The 20,122-nt window shown below is 40.4% G+C and overlaps 1 protein-coding gene across 1 annotated transcript in view; it reads right to left on the reverse strand.

The window, feature by feature from the left end:
* Nucleotides 1-20,122, reverse strand: part of fbln2 (fibulin 2) — a 58,343-nt gene that overhangs the window by 11,701 nt on the left and 26,520 nt on the right. The window contains exons 4-9 of the mRNA XM_069146649.1: nucleotides 19,917-20,103; nucleotides 15,843-16,052; nucleotides 13,752-13,880; nucleotides 10,505-10,606; nucleotides 3,339-3,473; nucleotides 782-919 (exon numbers count right to left, since the gene is read on the reverse strand). Of these exons, the coding sequence (XP_069002750.1) occupies nucleotides 782-919; nucleotides 3,339-3,473; nucleotides 10,505-10,606; nucleotides 13,752-13,880; nucleotides 15,843-16,052; nucleotides 19,917-20,103 (901 nt within the window). The remainder of the gene's footprint in view (nucleotides 1-781; nucleotides 920-3,338; nucleotides 3,474-10,504; nucleotides 10,607-13,751; nucleotides 13,881-15,842; nucleotides 16,053-19,916; nucleotides 20,104-20,122) is intronic.

Genomic DNA, 20,122 nt, shown 5'->3' on the forward strand with positions numbered 1-20,122 from the left:
GACAGCAGAGGGGTTAGTTACAAAATTGTGAAAAAAAAAACAAAAAACAAGCAAACAAAACAAAAAAAAAACTTCTGAGACATCGAAGAAACAGGAAATTGTTAAAAGACAGATTTTGGAGATTTGGAAAGAGCCAGAGGGAGCATTTCACTCTGTGACAGATCGGTAATATATGGTCTACCCTGCTGGGAGTCGATATGACTGAGGATTACTTCGCTCTGCTTGGTTGTATATCAGCTAATGTATAGGAGACAGTTTTATGACATTAGGAGGACCCAGGGGTGAACGTTATGGCCTCCTCATTCTGCAATATTTGCCTAAACACTGCTAAGAAAATTGTAGGTAATTTAAAGAAAAATGCAAAATCATTTATTTAACCTCTGAATTACTATAGTGAGTGAGTATTGGGCATTGAAGAAGCTGAAAAAAATTGAAATGTAACAACAGTTTGATATTTTATTGTGAGCTTTCTCGGAAATATTGTTACTGTATGAATTACCAAGTAGCGAGTGGAGAATCTCCACAAAATCACAGCACCCACCCAACCCCTAAATAAACCTCAACTATTATGTTTTAATGTAAGTGTAAACCTGGATAGCATTACAGTGTAAAAAAAAAGAGCACAAACTGTTCATAGGGTGTGAGGAAAGGGGGTTGTTAATGGGTCCCAACAGCTCTTTTTTTTTTTTTTTTTTACATTTGGCCTTCTTCTCCATGAGCTATTTGTTGGTCATGTGTTAGGGAGTTTATTTACCCAACAGAGCGCAGCACTGACTCTTACCGATACAGTTGCCATGAGGGTCCTGCGTGAAGCCGCTAATGCATTTGGGTTTGGGTTTACACAGAAAAGAGCCCACTGTGTTCACACACACAAAGCCTGTTCCACAGTCGTGGGTTCTCCCCATGCATTCATCGATATCTGCAGATAGAGAACAGATTAACATAAATTCAATGACAAATCAAATACATTTCTTTAATCTGCTGTAAGAACCTTAAACCTGCTGTCAACTCTCAGTATCACTCTGAGCTCTCAGCTTGTTAACAGTACAGCAGGTGGCACTGTGGCTTAAGCATAGAATAAACATGTTCAGCATTCTGGAAATTCAAACTTTCACTCTGTCAGTGTTTAACAGGAGGAAAAATGTGTTAAGTTGAGCCAACTCTGCAATTAACAGAAGTTGAAAAAAAAAATGTTTTAAAGCAGTCGTGGGATCGTATGAGCTATGGATGCAGTTTAAAGGGAATATTTGTGTTTTGTGCTGCCAGGACCTTTCTCAGGAGTTCACCTATGCTGTGCTTGGAGTGGAAGGTCTTAATTTGATTTTTTTTTTCTCGATCAATCATCATCAGAGGGACACAGATGGAAATGTTAGCAGAGATCTCTTGCTTTCATGCAGTAAATTAGTTTTCCCTTTGACGTTAGATGGTCGACTAAATATTACCTTCATTAACTAGCTACATTGATTACTCCTCCCTGGTACCAAGTGCTGATGACAGGAGTCATAGAGCTTCAAAGTGCTGCATCTCTCTTGGTGATTATCTTGTCACATTTTAAACTGACATCTGCTCAAGTACAAGCATCATGACTGCGGCCAAAAAAAACCAACATCAACATACTGCACATCTTAATTAAGATTTGCTAACTGAGCTTATAAGTTTATGTCATGACCACAGACATGCAATTGCCAAAGTATGGTAGGAATCTCGGAACGAAAAGGATTTATGTAGATTTTCCTGTCACTAATGTTGATTGTCTCCATCAGGGATTGAGGGTGAAAATGAGCTGGCTAAATATAGCCTACCCTGTTCCTGAGAATGAGCCTCTTTCAGAACAACTGCCTGCAATCAGTAATGCCAGGACACGCCGAAGGCCCCAACACAGTGTCCATGATGCACTGCAGTATTATATTTGGGGATTTGTCAGTCTTAATCATGTCCCTTTAAGGACACGTTATTGTGGGTTTTCAATGATACAATTAGAAAGAGCAGTAGAGTGGAGGTGATAATAAACATTAGGACCAGAATAGTCCCTGTGCACATGCATGAGCATCTTTTATGCGCTACCTCAGTGTGAGCCAGGGGTGTATGGCTTGTGTGTTGTAGGTTTCTGGATCCTTTTGAAATCGCTGAGAAACTTGCAACACTGAGTGTCACAGTCCAACCCAAACATGAGCCTCAGCTCATGAGTTTCAAGTTGTGTTGTGAGGTGGAAATACACTGCAGGTAATGTTTAGGTCATCAACATATGGTCACTGCCAAAAGCAGGAAGTCCAGTCGCCTTTACATAGCGAGGAAAATAGTATGTGTGGAGGTCATGGTGGTGGATGAGCATATAGGTAGTCTTGTGTTTCCAGACCACAGCGTGAATAAATGAGAATTGTTTTCATATATTCATCCGAATGGGCGCACCTCTGCCATTGTTGGATCTACTTCAATGTTATCACACTGAGCTGTCCCAACTGGTTGCTTATTTACCTGCCCAACAGAGTAGCTGAGGAAACCTTAATGGAAACAATCTTTTCAGAAAAAAAATCACAGCAAAAACTGAAGCTGGCAGTGATGGTTGGGCGGCGCCAAGCTAGCACAGGGTGAGCATTCAAATTAATAAGCCATATGACTTTTTAAAATCGCATGCTGTATTTGATCGATGGACAGCATTATTTCTGTAACAAACATGTGTTTACATTCTTTTAACATGTATTTACATTCTTCAGTGTCAAGCTCCACCATTCCCATGCTCAATTCAAGTGGATATTCTCTTGCATTCACATAATACAGAATTACAGTTTGAAATTTGCATTATATTAGTCGCAGGGTTCCATGTCCGCTCACCTGAATCTATTTAAAGATAAAGCTAATGAGAATGTAATGCTTCACATTAGAAGCATTCAACTGGTAAAATACAGGGTCAGTTTTATTGTGAAGAAATCACAATTATTTAATTTGTCATATATTTTTCATATATGTTAATGCTACCTGCAATCATTCATTAAAATATATATATTTTTGTAATGCCAATAATCAGTTTGTTTCCCAAACTTACCCATGTTGTAGCTGCCATAAGAATCAAGAAAACGTCACAGTGCAATCAGTTTTTACAGGATAGTTCAATGACGTTCCTGTCAGGCAGTAGGGTTTGTATATCAGAATGTGGGGTTTGGTGTTACTGCTCTTTTTGTCCCATTTCTGTTCTCTAACCAGTAAAAAGAAATGAAAAAGATCCCGCACTGCAAATTAAAGAAGACATCATCAACATTTCCACTGACTACTTAAGAGGTTCTGGAAATGACTGCTGGGTAAATTGGCTTAATGAAATACATCAGGAACAATGAACTCACCCTCGCAAACACTGTTTCTCAGCTGGTAGCCAGCAGGACAAGTGACCTGCAGCTCGCATACAAATGAACCCACTGTGTTCACACAGTGCTCGCTGGGCCGACAACTGTGGGTGTTGGTCACGCACTCGTCCACATCTGCAGAAGAACACAAAGGTGACTGTGTGTGTAGATGAGTGTGTGTGTGTGTGTGTGTGTGTGTGTGTGTGTGTGTGTGTGTGTGTGTGTGGAGGGGGTTGGGGGCTTGGAGTGTAATAACGAGGTGGCGGTGGACGCAACTGTCAGAGTTTGTTGAAGGAACGGTCCCGTACATAATTCTGCTCCCGTGCTCCTGCTCCCTGACTGTCACAATGATGGGGCTCAATGAGTCAGCAGCAGAAGGGCGTCAGCAAAAAATTATTCTCCGAAAACTAACAAAGGAAGTCATTCTTACAACTAAGAATTTGAGGCGTACCAGGGAATTACATGTTTTGCTTTTGCTCGCCTGAAAATCATTGACAAAAGTCATTGGTTGGTACAGTCACAAATCATGAGAAAATTGTTTTCAAATTTGCTGTCAATAATTTGATGATCACTGAAAGGAGGAGATGTTAGAAATACTTTTATAGCCTCAAAGCCAGTGAGTGGGTGGGCCAGCAGAAGCACAGAGACAACATGCACTAACTCTAGTTTATATACCAAAGACAGTTGTGGTACTAAAGATGAAAGAATATCAATATTTTTACAAATAACAATCGTTCTAATGACCATGTCTATGTGTAAGGGGTATGTTGACAAACCCACAGTAAAATCAATCCATCCTGTCCTTGGTATTGAAGCTGCTATACACTATAATTACTATAATTTACCCTTCAAATTTTGTCTTTTGTTTTAAATAGGTCATGAGCAAGCCGAGGAGCAACACAGTACACCCCACCATACATCGAGGTAAAAAGTGAATACATAGCTAATATCAGTTGAGGTTTGAGGTTCTTTTAGTTATGTTGCCGAGCGAATACCTTTTTATGCAGATACAATGCTATTAATAGAGAAATTATTATATATTAATTATTTATGAGATTTATTCATTATTTATTAGAGTTTGTCAATAAACTATAAGTTCTTCTCTTTTGTGCATTTAAAAAAACAACAACAACAAAAAAAAACGATCTCTATAGTGTGGCACAAAACCAAAGGAAAATTTATTTTAGCTGGATTAAATGAAGATTTGTTTTTTGTCCAACTGATACCGCACACAAGAGCCTGACATAATGTCTGCCGGAGTGCTGTTTGGCGGAACATTATATCAACTTTGGACAGCAGCTGCTTTGTAAATCCCAGCTCAAATCACAAACGCCAAGAGATATTTTGCTTGTTATGCTTGTTTGTGTAAAATAAAATACCCAGTCGCAAACCTTTAAATCTTTATCATTCAAGCAGGACCACGGCCAGTAAGCACGCACTGTTGATTTATGACACTAGTGGACTCATGCTGAGACAGTGGATCGCTGCTCTGTTGTGGTTCGTCTTTATCAAACTGCTGCATTCTCTTATCATGCATCACGGTGCACAGCCAATTAGCTGGATGTGCTGATAGGGTCTGACTTGGATTATTGTGGGTGCATTTGTGTGCATGTGAGAGTGTGGCAGACATCCAGTTTTGAAGATCACCCCAAAATATGGCACATTCCATAGGGAACCTGACGAAAAAGGTCTTGTACAAATCTGCATGAAGGAGCCAAGGCTGAAAAATGAAACTCAGGAACAAGAGGGAACATATTCTCCTGCGTTGCCTTGTGCGTCTGCTGGCAGTCACTTAATGAAATGTCTTTCTCGACTTTCAAAGCTTGTGCTGTAAGGGAATTTGAATGAACTGTGTCTTACAACACCTTCCCACAGGGAACAAGATGAGGAAAAAAAAAACATGATCTGAGGTTTTCAGTGTGTATCTGGTGCGTGAGCAACATACTGCAACTTTTTTCCTATAAGGTACACCTCATAAACCTACCCAGGCAACACCTTTCAGAGCATAGACCATACTTCACTGTATTATATGAAACCTCTGTGGAGCTGCAGCACATTTGTCTTATTCACTAAAATTAACACTTTCCCCTTTTGATATTGTAGTCTACAAAACGTGTGCTGTATAAGCATTGCAGTGGTGACAAACTCTTGGGAGCTGCCTTTGCAAATGTCCCTATTTGTTTCTCAAATGGGACATCTGTTATCTATGTTGTGGGAGGGATATTTCCAGGGGCAAATCACACTGAGTGTTAAGTCCACCCTGTCCTCCGGGCCCTGCTCGCCTTCAAGCCCGGGATAGACGGGACTGTTTCCAATGTTTGGGGATTGCCAGTGGTGCATAAAGTCGCCTGCTCCTTCCACCGAAAAACTGTGGTGGCCTGCATTATTTCCAGTGCGTCATTTGAAGAGGAAAAGCAAAGGAAAACGTGCAATTTGCCTTAAGGTCCCAATACCTTTCCTGACTTGTTCAGTTGGGCACAGCCACATTACACAGTTGTGAGGAGTAAAGTGATCAAGAACAAGGTGGAAATAAATAATCTGTTTTTGAGAAATACAAATGCTTCGAGAAGGGAGATAGCAGTTTTCGAAGAATCCCATCCAGAGAGCAGAGGAGGCTATGCACAGGGAGATATCAGACTGGCAGCCCTGTTAGACACATAAGAAAACACAGGCCCACAGAACACAGTGTGTTTCACACACGAGACCCAGCAGACGAGGAGAGTTTTTTTTTTCAAAAGTTCACGCTGCATTGGATGAAGTCAGCCTTGGCTTATTTGCAGGGAGGTTTTAGTTACACAGATGCAGACTGGTGGGACCAAAGTGCAAGATGGAGGATGCTTTCCAAATCAGTAATGAAATTCCAATGATAAAGATGACTTCAGGAAGAAAAAGTGTAGATGGACTCATGGGCAATAATTCTTTAGGCTTTATTCCTAAAACATTAAGCACAAGTTGGCTCATCTAAGCTCAATGCAAGTTTTGGCGACACTGAAGTGCCAAAACATGATTAACATTCATAGATGAAGTAAAATAGCTAAGCAAAGCTAGCTTTCCTAAGCTTGTTTTTCTCTGGATGGCTATGGGAAGACTTTTTAGCTGCTGAACAACCAGCAATAGCACACTTCCCTTCTTGTTTTGCTCATCATCTTGATGCTAAAACTAAGCTGTATCCTCCGATTTGCAGAGCAAAATACAACCTCAAAAGTAGCTCCAAAGGAAATGAGCATTTCACAGTTAATGATGAAGAGTAAAGTGTCAAGATGAAGAGCTCTTTTAGAATTTAGAGCACAGAGGAAATTCCCCCCCAAGGCATTTTTTTTCTTGTTTTACACAATACCGGCCTTTTAATGGTAAACTTTGACTGATGGGAGACATCCATGTTTGTTTGCTTTTGCACGCTTCCATAATTTTTTGCAAAATCTTCAATATATCTGAGCTTTTGTCGAAAAGTGAAATATTACTGTTGTAATTACGACTGGGATGTCTATTTAACAGCTATTTACAAGTAAGAAATGGGTGCTTCATTATAATAATGGTAGCTACAATACATTGTGAAACATGGCATAACGGTCATTGAGCAGGAGTCATTGGACAGCTAGGGAAAGACTGAGAGCAAGATTCATATCCAATACCAAACATCCTCGAAGAGAGTCAGGAGTGTAGGAGCAAATGATAACAACTAAATTGTCTTGTCAAATGAGCAACTCATTTTGCTGATGAAGACTATGAAATGATACGTACAGCTTCAGAAACACAAAGAAAGCTGACCTTTCTGTTAACTGAGGGATTTAAAAAAAAAAAAAGGGGCTAGCTTGCTCTGCCATAAAAACGGTACTTTTAAAGTGATCCTATCCCACCTTTTGAAGACCACACCAGTGAAACATCTGTAAACGGAGATATAGAGGTTTTTTTTTTTTTTTTTTTTTTTGGGGGGGGGGGGGGACTTTTCCCTTCAACAGCTAAAGAGACAACCTTCAGCCTGGATGGGAACACAATCTGTTTCACTGGGTGGATCCATGATTCAGAATACTTTGTGGTCGATCAGTGTTGATATCTCACAAAGTTTGGTGGAGCCGAATCATATCTCTCTAACAATCCCACCCATGTAAATCCAAAGATTACGTTAGCAATGAGACCGCAGAGAGGATAACGCAGCAGGCCATGATTACTATTTATTGCAGGCTCTCATTCATAGTGATCATCCATATAATAACTCTCGAAGCTCTCCATCCTCCAGCATTTTGAGGAATGCAAAACAAATCCAACCCTGCCTGCAATGGTTTGTTTAGTCCCAGTTTGTAAATGGGTGTAGGTGGCAGCCACATGTATTAGGTCTGTGTGTGTGTGTGTGTGTGTGTGTGTGTGTGTGTGTGTGTGTGTGTGTGTGTGTGTGTGTGTGTGTGTGTGTGTGTGTGTGTGTGTGTGTGTGTGTGTGTGTAAAGTGAGTGTGAGAGTGTGTGTTTGCCTGGGAAACTTCAGAATATTCATTCACAGCCTGGTGATAAGCAGACATAATGTCAGAGTGCTGATTGAGTATCTAACCCAAACATTAACTATTCAGGTAAAACCTTCTTCACATAAACCGCCCTTGCTTCACACACATCTGCATGGGAAGAACTGTGTATGAGGTTAACATTCATTCTCATTTATATGTGGCTGAATATGCCATGGAGAGAGAGGGGCAGCTTTATTTACCCTATAAACCTGTAGATTAGAATATGACACAGCCTTGATAAGGGATAAATCACGTCAGGTTTTCTGATAAAGGTGCCCTCACAGTCTACTTACATCTCTATCAAATCCTCTAACACCCCCGCCCCTTACATTCACATCTTGTCGCGGTATTTCCTTTGTTTCATTCCAGTCAATACCAAATGTGGCCCACCCACAGGTCCACATGTGGGAACACTTTGGGCTCACTGAATGAAGTGATCAGAGAGGAAACACTGCTCTTTTGTAGTGTTTATGCATATAGAGGTATTATCCCATCTGCTAACAGACAGATTAAATAAATTTAGCCAGGACTTCACTTCAAGCATATACATTAACTGGGTAACAGCTGCGTAGCCTTTCACTACAGCCTTCAGTATTAGAGCAGTATATAATCTGACTAACAAACAATTTTCATGCCAACATCCCTCACTTTCCAACTGCCCTGTTTGTGATGCCATTTTATACTGTCAACAGTACTTGGGAAGCTGGGTCAGTTTTGCACAAGCAACGCATCTCAAATGGGTGTGTATTGAATTCCAGAGCTGGAACATACATCACTTTTTTTTTTCACACCGACATTGCTGCCAAGTTTTAGCCCTTCTGCAAATTTATGGATCAATTTACTAACTACTGCAGCACATTTATTACTGTAAGGCCCCTTGTGGAAAATGGTCTTTGGCAGAAGAACAATTACATTCTCTTCTGGGGAGAGTTTTAACATCCATGATGTATCTGTGTGATGACTTTACCAACAGTAAAATGTTAAGTGGGGGTGCTTCTCCTATTATTTCATGTTTATTTTCAGCCCCAGCTCCCCGAGTACATATTTATCTGGTAATCTTTATATCTTTATAATCTATATATCTTTATATTCACATTTTAATTTTCACTAGCAATGCAGGCAACTCCTTCAGGAAGTTAAATAACATTAAGCTTAACTTAAGGCCCTTCAAAGTTACCTCTTTAGTGTCCAAGATAGCAGCATTAAATCCTTTATTTAGAAACAGGTCAGAATACTCAGACACAGTGGCTGCTCAGACCTTGGGCCCTTCTGCCTCAACTCAGCCATAACTCATATGATGTCTAATGGCTCTTAACTGAGTTTCATCAGTCAAAAGAACAGTTCTTTTGGTTTGGTTTTTGGAGCTGGTTTCTTCATGGTGTCCTGCCATGGCCATCATCATGCCTGTTCAATGATTTATGTATGGATGTGTTAACCAGATTCCTCTAAGCCTAGCTGTTACTCTGGGCTTCTTTATGATGTCACAGAGAATTCTGCATTGTGGTTTTGGCATCCCCTTCTAGGAAAGTAACTACAGTTCCATATCTGTAGTTGAACTGTAGGCTGATGAATATTCTGTCTACTTGTTGATCAAATTCATGAGATTACTTTAAAGCTTTATGCCAATGAACATTTGTTGATGATAAGTCTTCTGAGATTCCCTTTTTTGCAAGTGAAAAGTTTTTTCTGAATAGAGAACCGAAAATGTTTGAGTTTTTTTTTTTAGAACTGCCCAACACTTCCTGGTATTATTGAATGGACTCCAGGTTTGTTAACTCTTGACACGAGCTTGTTTTTGTTGATGTCATTAGCTGCTTGAGTCTTTAAACTTTTCCAACCTACACTGAGCATGTTTCAATAAGGGATTCATCATGAACAAAAAAAACACAACAATTTATTGGTTTAAATTGAATGTGTTTGTTTGTAATTGTCACTTGAACATGAATTTACAATACAGAATGACAATTGGACTCTATTTTAAGACAAAGTTATAGATACACTAAATGATAATTCTAAAAGGGTTCATTTACTTTTTCTTACCAGTGTAGGAGCAGTAAGCGTGACAGTGCAAAGATACTTTCAAAAGGTTGGTTTATAATAAGCTGATATGATGAAAACAATATTGTTGCTGCCTCTTTCTTAATTTTTGCCATTTGTGGTGTAATAGACTGCAGTTGTGATTTCTGACCTTATGTCAGAGGTACCACTGCTTTGCCAAGATACCACACAGAGCCTGATGAAAGGAGGGCAGTTAAATACGCAAATGCTATGAGCACTGTTTGTTATTGCAGCCATAGCTGCCACAGAGTAAATGACTCATGCTCTAGGCAACAGTCTCCACCACAAGGTAGCAGGAGCCCAATCAGTCTGTGCATTGTTTTGTATCCCAAGACCTGCATTTTCCTCCTTCATGAGTGACTAAATCCAATTAAAAAGTGTCCCCATCTCTGGACCAACTGCTCCACTGCACTTTTGTTCTGTCGTCATGCCTGTATGTGTTTGTTGTTGTTCATTTATGCAGCAGTGACGGGTATTGTTGCTGGTGTTGGGTTGTTTGTTACCTCGTGCAAACCCAGCTTGAGGGACACAGCTTAATGGATACATAGAAGCTTTGTGAATTGCTCCAATTACCACCAATACTAACATGACAAGAAGGAGCGGTGGCCCTTACCTTCACACATGCGTCCATCTGTCATCAATGAGAACCCTGGGAAGCAGGAGCAGCGAGCCTGGCCCGCCACCGCCGTACACTGCTGACTGCAGTCACCATTTTCTGCAAGAGACAAGCAGCATGATCATAAACATCTCTGGATTTCACGCAGCTGCACCTCCAGGACAGTCATTCACTCTTCTATTTCTCATCTTTGTGCCGTTTCTCAGTTTATTTGCCATGTTGTCTTACTTCCCAGAGGCTGCTTTGGAGCCCTCCTTTACTCCCTTGCACTGATCATCACTCCCTGCAGGAAGGACCTATTGCAATCACACAACAAAATCAATTCTCCCTATTTAACACCTCAATAGCCTTGTCACACAGATGCATGGGCCAGGAACTGTTTCCCCACAATCTCTCACTAATACATCCCCCTCTAAAGCTCTGTGGTGGTGAAGAATGCTCAATACATTGGTCAGGATATTCTCATAACTAACAATCAGAGACACTTTGAAGAAGTGGGGGCTTTTGCTGGTGCTTGAAGTAGAGACTTCAGCAGCTCAAGGGTTCTGCTGATCTCCTCTGACGTGAACAAGATTCAGCTCAAGAAGTTGCTGCAGCGTAAACTGGTCGATCAAATACGACTGAAAGTTTATCAGCAAAAGCAGTGCAGTGATAAAACTGTGCCTGCTTCCACTTATGCCAATGAGAAGTGCATCGCCTTACGGCCGGTAGGCAGCGATGGGACACATAATGTTTGCCAAGCCTGCTTGCTTAAAATCAGACCTTATGTGGTGAGCCGATGTATCCGGCCTCGTGGGCTTCTTAAGATGGTGGAGACACCAGTGACTGCTTGTACACTTCAACCCCTTACATGAAACACTCTCTAAAGCCCCAAATGTTCTCATCTCCCATTACACATAAAACTATAACAGAACATGTTAGCCAAGGCAGAGGTCCATGAAGAAGAGTCTCACAGCAGGAAGTCCACCTGACAAACTATTGTGTATGAACTGATCTTTTTGAAAGGGATGATTATGTGCATCTTGAATTAAATCCCAAAACAGAGGGTGCAAGAGCAAGGGTAATACTTTTGTGTTTTGTTTCCACACAGCATCTAAAGTTGTGATAGTTACTGTGTTAACTATTTTCTGTAATCGCTAAACTCATGCGAGAAAGCTACCCAGCAAGTTGCCCTAGGTGGAGAAACCTTAAACCAGAGTTTGTGCTGTTTTGATCACCAGTGTATGTTTAATATAGTTTTACATAGCTGTTTCAACATGGTCTAAGATGATTTAATCCACCTCTGCACTTATTTTTAGTGAAGCCTCTAACAGGACCTGAGCCTTTGACTATAACATATGGCTACAGTCGCTGTCTCTCTTTACTACACCGTTAAACCACACAGGATTTGAAACCACAGTGCTTCAATGAAATATGACACGTGTTACCAACACACAGCAGGACTTAAGGAATACAGCAGCCTCAATGCAACACTCAGACATCATAGAGTTTGTGTTACACACGTTACATAAATCAGTCATAAATACATCTACAGCCAGTCTCAAACAGCCTTCGCAGCAGAAAGCATAACTTCGCAGCAGAAAGCATAACTCCTATTCATCAAACTGTCCCTGCATTGCATCCTCACTTTTCTTTTCATGCCTTAACCTTTTGCACGGTACTGTGTAGGTACCATAGTCCAGTGATCCATTTATAAAGCAGGGCAATCAGGATTAATTTACAATCCAAGATTTAAAATTATGATTTCACCTTAAATGTTATGTTTTTCTGTAAAAAATTACGATTACAGGATGCCCATAATTAGCACTAAAATGATCAACCTTGCTATTTTTCATTAGGGGCATCTGTAAAATGTCTTCCTGAATCTTAAATTTACAGGCCTAAGCTGCTGGGGGACCCCATGTGATGCACTGAGCTTCTTTCCTCTCACTCTTTCACTCCCTATACATTCATACATTACATCGTATTAACGCTCCTGTTATGTTCGTTTCTTAGGTACGGTAATGATGTTCAATCATCCAAAAGTTGTCAGAAACCAAAAAAATCCGAATAAATATAGTTTGTACCTCATCACCAACACCATTACTAACAATTCAATCAGTTTTTAGTGGAATGGAGTTATTCACCCCTCCATAGATCATAGTTCAATTAGGATAACTCACTCGTTTTCATGAAAAATACATGTTCAAACAATTTTTTAGGTACACTGGAAAAACCTAGATATAAATTACCATATTACCATAACATGTATTTTTTTCCTAAATTTTATTTGCATTTTGAAACTTTCTTTTTTTCATGGGGTGATGTAGATAAATAGAGATGAGACACCTCTGCTGTTCAGGGTCATATTGACCCGCTCACTCAAAATCAAGCCAAATCGAGTCATAAGGATTGCATTTCATCCAGCTCCTTCCACTTCTCCCCCAAAACACGTCTCCCTTCTAGATTAGTAATTTCTAGAATTACTTTCTGTATTGAATTTGGAATGACCAGCTGACTTGATGTCTGTGACATGAGTCACTGCCATCCTGGTTGGGCCTGGCACTGTCTTTAGGATATTTTCGGCAGACAGTCTCGGCTGATGTGTATTGGGTGAGGATGACCACTGTATTTCACGATTTTTTGACACAAATGTCTCGCTTGGAGGAACAGGTCTATCACTTTCCTCATGTGATGGTTCATAATCAGTACCATTATAATCTGAATTGACCTGAAAATGGTCTTCATCTTCAGACACATCCTCCTCTATTTCGCTGTCGTGATCAAGGATGTGCTCCAGAGCCTCCAGGACTGTCATCCTTTTGTTTCTGTTGCTCATGTTGTCCTGCAGTAAGCTGCTGAGTTGTATGTAACTGCAGAGTGTACAGTTGGTAGGACTCCTAAGCAACCCTTTTGTATGTTTTGCCCCTCTCCTGCTAAGTGTGGGCGGAGGTTTCCCGCGGGGAAAAAAAAGGTTCGCGTCAAAATAGTATCTGTATTTCTCACACAAGTGGGGTAGTTAGAAAGAGAGTGTGCGTGCATGTGAGATTGGGAGGAAATAGGGTGTGTGTGTGAGAGAAATGGGGTGAAACATGGTGGGAGGGAGTAAAAGAAAGACTGTCTCACATTTTCAAAGAAAGAAATGGTCTAAACTTGAATTTAATCTTCATTTTGTATAAGAATGCACAAATGCTGAAACTGTTTATTATTAAAGGGGGTCTGTCACAGTAATGCCACACGCAAAATGGTGCACTGTTTGGATTACCTGCACAAGGATCGTAGCGGACGAGGCAGGTGGTGGTTGCACTGGTTGAAGTTGTGGTAGTAGTGGCTTGAGTTGGGCCGACAGCAGGACGATCCACCTCTCTGACTCTGTTGTCCTCCTCGGGACTCACTGCACAACAATGACAACAGAGCCCATGAGGAACATTAAGCATTCCAGCTAACGAAGGGGTTAAACTACAAACAGGAAGCCACTTTTGACTATTTAATGTCCCTGAAATATGAAGTAAATTTGAAAAAGAGCGATATTCCAAAACGTAATTCGACCCATGCTGGATGTTTGTGTCATCATTCCCTTTCATAGAGCAAAGAGAGGTCTGTGAAGTTGTTACCTTTCATTTGAGGTTGTGGGGAATTTTGATGAGTCTCTTTAAATGCTTATTGCTCAATTGCCATAAGTATGATGACAAAATGTGTTGTTGGTTTGACCACAGCATAATCATGACATAACCAGGGTTGCCAATACAATTAAGATTACGATTAAATGAATATTGTTTTCAATTTGTTTGTGGAAATAAAATACTCTAATTTTATTGTTTTGCTGTTGCCTCATTTCCTGTCAGTGGATTTTGATCACACATCTGTATCTTAGTAAAACAGAATGAGCACAGGGTCAAATAGGAGGCAAAATGAACAGCATTTTGAAAAAATGTGAAGAACACTACATGTGTATACATTGAAAACACAAGTCTAACAGACCAAACTTCATGTGATTAAGTCAGTTCGGTTATTATATGTTAAATATCATGCTGGGAGTTTTTTACCTTGTTTCATTTGGATTGATAATCATGAAGAATCTATGCTGAACACATTACAAAATCTGTGAATGTGAGGTCATTGCCATTTTGAGTGACTTTGGATGACTTTTTGTCCAACTCTAGTATCTCACCTGTCATAAAGGAAAGACGCTTGACAAAGAGCTATAATGTGAAAAGTGAGGTTCAGCTGAAGGTGTCTGCAGTAAGCCCCCAGGAACAGAGCTGCCCTGTGTTAGAAAATATGCCCATATTTATAAGTGATGCACACCAATGGGATGAGAAGTTCTATGATTAAGCGTCCAAACTGTTAGGAGGGATTAACACCCAAAACCAATTAACAATTCAATGAAGTGCAAAAGAAAGGAATACAGAGACAAAAGTAGTAATATTAAAGCCATACTTTAAAAGTGACAATCCTACATCTTAAATATAAACATTATTTCAGATTCATCGTCACGTACATCAAAATCGGTATCGCCTATGTGCATAAAATATTACATTAAGTCCGAAAAAAAGGAGAGAAAATTAACTCAAATTATTATAAAGCATTTGGATCTTAAAACTTTTCTACAAAAAGCAGGAATTAAATAAAACATAAAAATAACTTTTTTCTAAATGTGTCTTATCAGGATCTACCCTCTGTTTACAGGTTGCAGTTTTCTGTTAAACGGGAACTCTCTATCAGTTTGCAGTGTCAGCCTGTAAATGAGTTGTATCCTGTCCTCCAAGGCTCCTCCATTCATTTTTGTTGAGAAAATAACTCAGATGACACCATTTTTTAAACTGCGAGACCTACTGTTGTTGACAGCAAGCCTGTAATACACACTGAGTGTGAAGTTTGACACAAGTGGGTGTTCGCCAGGCAAGGAAGGCTTACTACAGGATGCTAGTAGCATCAAGGGAAATGTAGGGTCCATTGCTTTTGGAGGTTGACTGGAGATTATCAATATCTTGACATCTGCAGCTTGGACTTTTTTTTTATTTGTCTTTTGGGAGACCCCCAGTTTTATGGAAGTGAAATTACTGGTGTCATTAGGGAAATGTTAAGATTGCACATCATCGGGTACCTTGCCTCTTTAATCCAGTATTTCAACAAAAACTGTGATGCATTGCTGGCTTACTTCAAAATGCATGAACGATGAGAGGGTAATGAGAGATTCTACAGATGGTGATAAACAAAATTTGATGGATCAGTGGGTTTACATGTCACACAAACCTGTTCAACTCTTCAGATTTTTCCACACCAAAATAGGGCTCTAATAGTGATAGGTTTAAGGCTGTACTTTTGATCAACCTACCGAGGTGAGGTACAGTACCTGGTGCACAGGAGTGTCCGTCCTGCTGCAGGATGTAGCCCTGGTGGCAGCCACAGCGGTAGGAGCCCCAGGTGTTGGCACATGTGTGCTGGCACAGCTGGCCGCTGTAAAGCTGACACTCATCGACATCCTCCTGCTCCTCCACCGCGTTGGCAGCTTCATCTGTGGCACTGATGGAGAAGGCCTCCTTGGGGAACTTGCTGTCTAAGACTGGAGGGAGTGAGAGAAGAGTTTGGAAGGGAGATGGGTGGGAGATGGGGGGGGCGGGGAGGTCTCAAATTAGAAACGGAACCAGATTGCCTGTATAATTTATCCAGAGCACTTACCTCATGAAACTGACTTGAAGCCACAAAACATCTGCTCCGCCTCTACATTAACATTCAGAGTTTTTAAGTGATGCTTTTATCCAGATCTTTAACTACTTAAAACCCTCCCGTTGTCCTCGGGTCAAAATGACCCGCAGCTGTGTTCAACCAAGTTCTATTTCATTTTTATATTTTTTGGGATCATTGGTGACAAGGGGGCTGGGAGGGTTTCTTTAAAGAATGATCGCCAATGATCCCAAAAAATATAATAAAATAGAACTTGGCTGAACACAGCTGCGGGTCATTTTGACCCAAGGACAACAGGAGGGTTTTAAATACCCCTATAATTATGATGTTATAAACCACGAGCAAGGACTGCAATGGTCGGACTGTTACAGCATAATCCTTGTGAGCACAGGACACTAATGTGAGAGTGAAGTGAATAGACTGCACTGCACTTATATAGCATCTTTTTACCTTCAAGGTTTATAAGCGCTTCAACATGTTTGCCTCCCATTCACGCACACACCCACACACCAATAGCGACAGTTCTGCTATGCGAGGTGCTAGTCTGCCATTGAGAGCAACTGACCATTCAGTGTCTTGTCCAGGGACACTTCGACATGTGGACAGGAGTGCTTGAAAAATACATATATCACAGCGCATATCACACTCTCTATGTGAAAGTTGTTCAGCTGGACTTTTACCTGAGTAAATTGAGCTTTTAGCGTAAACTCATCAGGCATTTGACACTTAATTAAACCAGTATGTTGCATTACCTCACTCTACATGTGTGAATCACTCTTCTGCACGGCTAAAACAAACAAACAAAACTCCAGTCACACTGTGCAGTCTGATCGACAGGTCATAATAGGGTGTTCACACTGAATGTAACCATGGAACATTCAACAATTTTATCTATCTCATAAAGTTATAAGCCTCTGTGGATTAGAGATGTTTTGGCTGCACGCAAAGGACAGATGAGGTTGTCATAGTGTTTTCGCAGAATATACTTAGCGCTGAATGTCACTACACAGCACAATTAGGAGGAGAGTGCATCAAATTACTTACATTTACTTTGTATAGTTGAACTTTCATGATTGCCTCACGATAGCACAGCAACTAGTAGCTCAGCAAGCATGTCAAGCTAAGGATTTCTCTGCATGAAACAATGGTTGAGCGGGGTTCAAATAGCCTGGGTAAGAATACGTTTTTAGGTCCGTTTTGTAGTTATTGCAAATTTAAAAAGGTGTTTCCACAGCAAATAATTTCTGTGGAGTAATATTTTTTCACATAATTAAACAGACATCGGAAAGTCATTTAAAGCGTCTACAGTTTTGGCCAAATATGTGGGGACTTTTGTGGGTGTTGCTTTTGTTGGGCCAAAAGCATCAAGCGATGCGATCCAAAAATACACCATTAAAAATGGGTCCAATTGCAGGTTTTATGAAAATGTTTCTCACAGTCATTACCTGGGGTTTAAATTCAGAGGAGCAAAGCGATTAAATGTTTCCTGCTTTAATTAAAAGGCGGCGAGTCATAAGACTGAAAACATATCCCCCATGGAAATAATTACAGTGCATCTCATCCATTTTTTCATCCATAAAACGCTCGCAAAGTAAAAGCATCCATCATGCATCCTGAGACAGAGTGTGTGTGTTTCAGAGAGAGAGAGAGAGAGAGAGAGAGAGTTATTACACCAACTGACTGAGAGCTTCACCAGATTTTGCAGCTCCTAAACCTTTCACAACTTTCAGCAGGTTAATTGATTCCCACTTCAGAATGACATCATTCAAATTTCTTTTAAAGCTGAAGGAAATGAGCTGCAGTGGATTGTTAGAGCAGAGCTTATTAAAGGGCAGGATTAAGAGGAATTCCTCTGATGTTGTGAATGAAATAACAGGCTAAGGCAGTGAGGATACTGCATTTACCTCACCATTATACTTGGATACAACTATACTCCCAATAAAGGGCAACCACAAAGGCTGACTAATAAGCATGCAATGTGTCTGGTCTCAATATAAAACTAAAAAGTTCCACCAAAGATCTACCAAAACACAAATCAATAATTTTAGAATGATTCTTGCACTTTTCTGGGAGGCATTTAATGCCCTAATTCCACAGCTGATCACCAACAGACCAACACAGTAAAAAAAATGTGGAGTCACACAAGTCTTCTTTCACCCATCACGCTTCTGATGTCACCAATGATAAACATAAAACAAAATTAAATTAAAAAAAATCTCATGGAATTTACAGCTGTATTTTCAGAGAGATGTTCAACAAACAGTCATGCTTTTGTAGATATAAGATTAAAATGGTTGTTGGAATACTTTTGCAGTGAACCTCAGATGCCTAAAAATGCATCAATGTAAATGTGACTGGTATTCAGTGCTTGATGGATCAGAGACAGAGGAAAACTTTGCTGGCACGAGCAAAGACACAACAGCCTGAGCTGCCATCTGCTCCTGATTCCTCACAGCTCACATACATCTTTTCCCATTACTCTGAACGGTAACTTGACTCCTTACCAATCAACCCAGAGCATCTGTCTTTTGGAACATCAAACTTGGGCCATACTCCACCTCTGACATAAGCTTCAATGAGGACGAAAATACTGATGGCCCAAGCCCAGTCTGTCTGCCACAAGGCAGAGTTGTGGAGAAGGCAGAAATTTTGTGTCCAACATCTTTTAGTTTTGAAGTTTTACTTTTGTCCAGGAACTTTTCCTTGGCCCTTTGTTATCTGCACTTTCACCCATGAACATTTGGCAAACTTGAGAAAAAAAACTTTCAAAAAGCAATGGCTGTTTTACCTCATCATTTATGCATGTGACCATACACAACACAGACGATCTTGACGACATTTTACTGGAGGCCTTTTCATTGTGGATTGCTGGACAGCCTGGACGTTGTCATCGGTCAATCTATGATAGGCTTCTTTTGTAGGTCCGTGTTGTTGCATTGAAGCTCAGGACACAAAAACTCAGTAAGCTTGTTTGCAGTTGCAGGTTTTTAAAAATTGCGGTTGTAACTTGCCTGAAAAATCTTATCATATTTAAGCACTCTGTGACATTCAGCAATCCAAGCCCCATTACAGAAGTTCTTGGACCGAATTAGGTCAGCTATTGTCCCTTTATGCATCGCATGAAGAAAATGCAGAAGGTATTTACAGCTGCAACATGTTAAACTAATTGCTGATTGTGGCAAGACAGTCTGTGGAATTTTTTGAAAAACAAAACATTAAATCTTTTCCTTTTTCAAGTTTTTAGGAAAACGTCTCTGCTTTCCAAAGTCATCATATAACTGACATCAGTCAATGTAAGGGACTTTTTTTTTTTTTAACAATTAGGACAACATCCTCAGTCTTATGTTACAATGCAATGCGAAGTTTGCTCGGATAAGAAAGGAGCCTAGAGAGGCTTATTACAGTTATGCGAATAATTACACATCCAACAATTTTAAGAAATATCAACGTTATGATTGTAATTATACTATTTTTGATACATTAAACATGACCTCATATACTGGAAAGCCTGAAAACTGTTTTCCTCTCTTCCTGCAGCAGCCTACTCTAAAACCAGCGTGATACACTGTCACAATTAACATAGCTCCTGCTGTAAATAATGTAATTAGCACTATATGAATCAGGGATAAATTAAATGGGGCACAAACAAATAGTAAATCCTAACACCATTGATGTGCATGATGAATGTGTTTTCCATGTTGAAAGCTGAGTGAAAAATTGCTCTGCTGAGAGTAACAGATACCTTTTCTGGGCAGGGAAGTCGGTCTGGGCTTCGTCTTTTTCTTGAGCAGGATCTGGCTCGGACCTTCCTCTTCCTCACAGCAGCTGAGGAAGATGTGACCGCAAGGGTAGCCCAGGTGCTGGTGGGAATCGCAACCCCGTCCTTCGCTGCGCATCCGTAAGCCAAGTGCACAGCAGCTGCAGCACACCTGCCCATCCACAAACAAC

The sequence above is a fragment of the Embiotoca jacksoni genome, unplaced genomic scaffold (assembly GCF_022577435.1).
Source record: "Embiotoca jacksoni isolate LCO1_2020_lvr unplaced genomic scaffold, fEmbJac1.0.p SCAF_1, whole genome shotgun sequence".
NCBI classification, from domain to species: Eukaryota; Metazoa; Chordata; class Actinopteri; family Embiotocidae; genus Embiotoca; species Embiotoca jacksoni.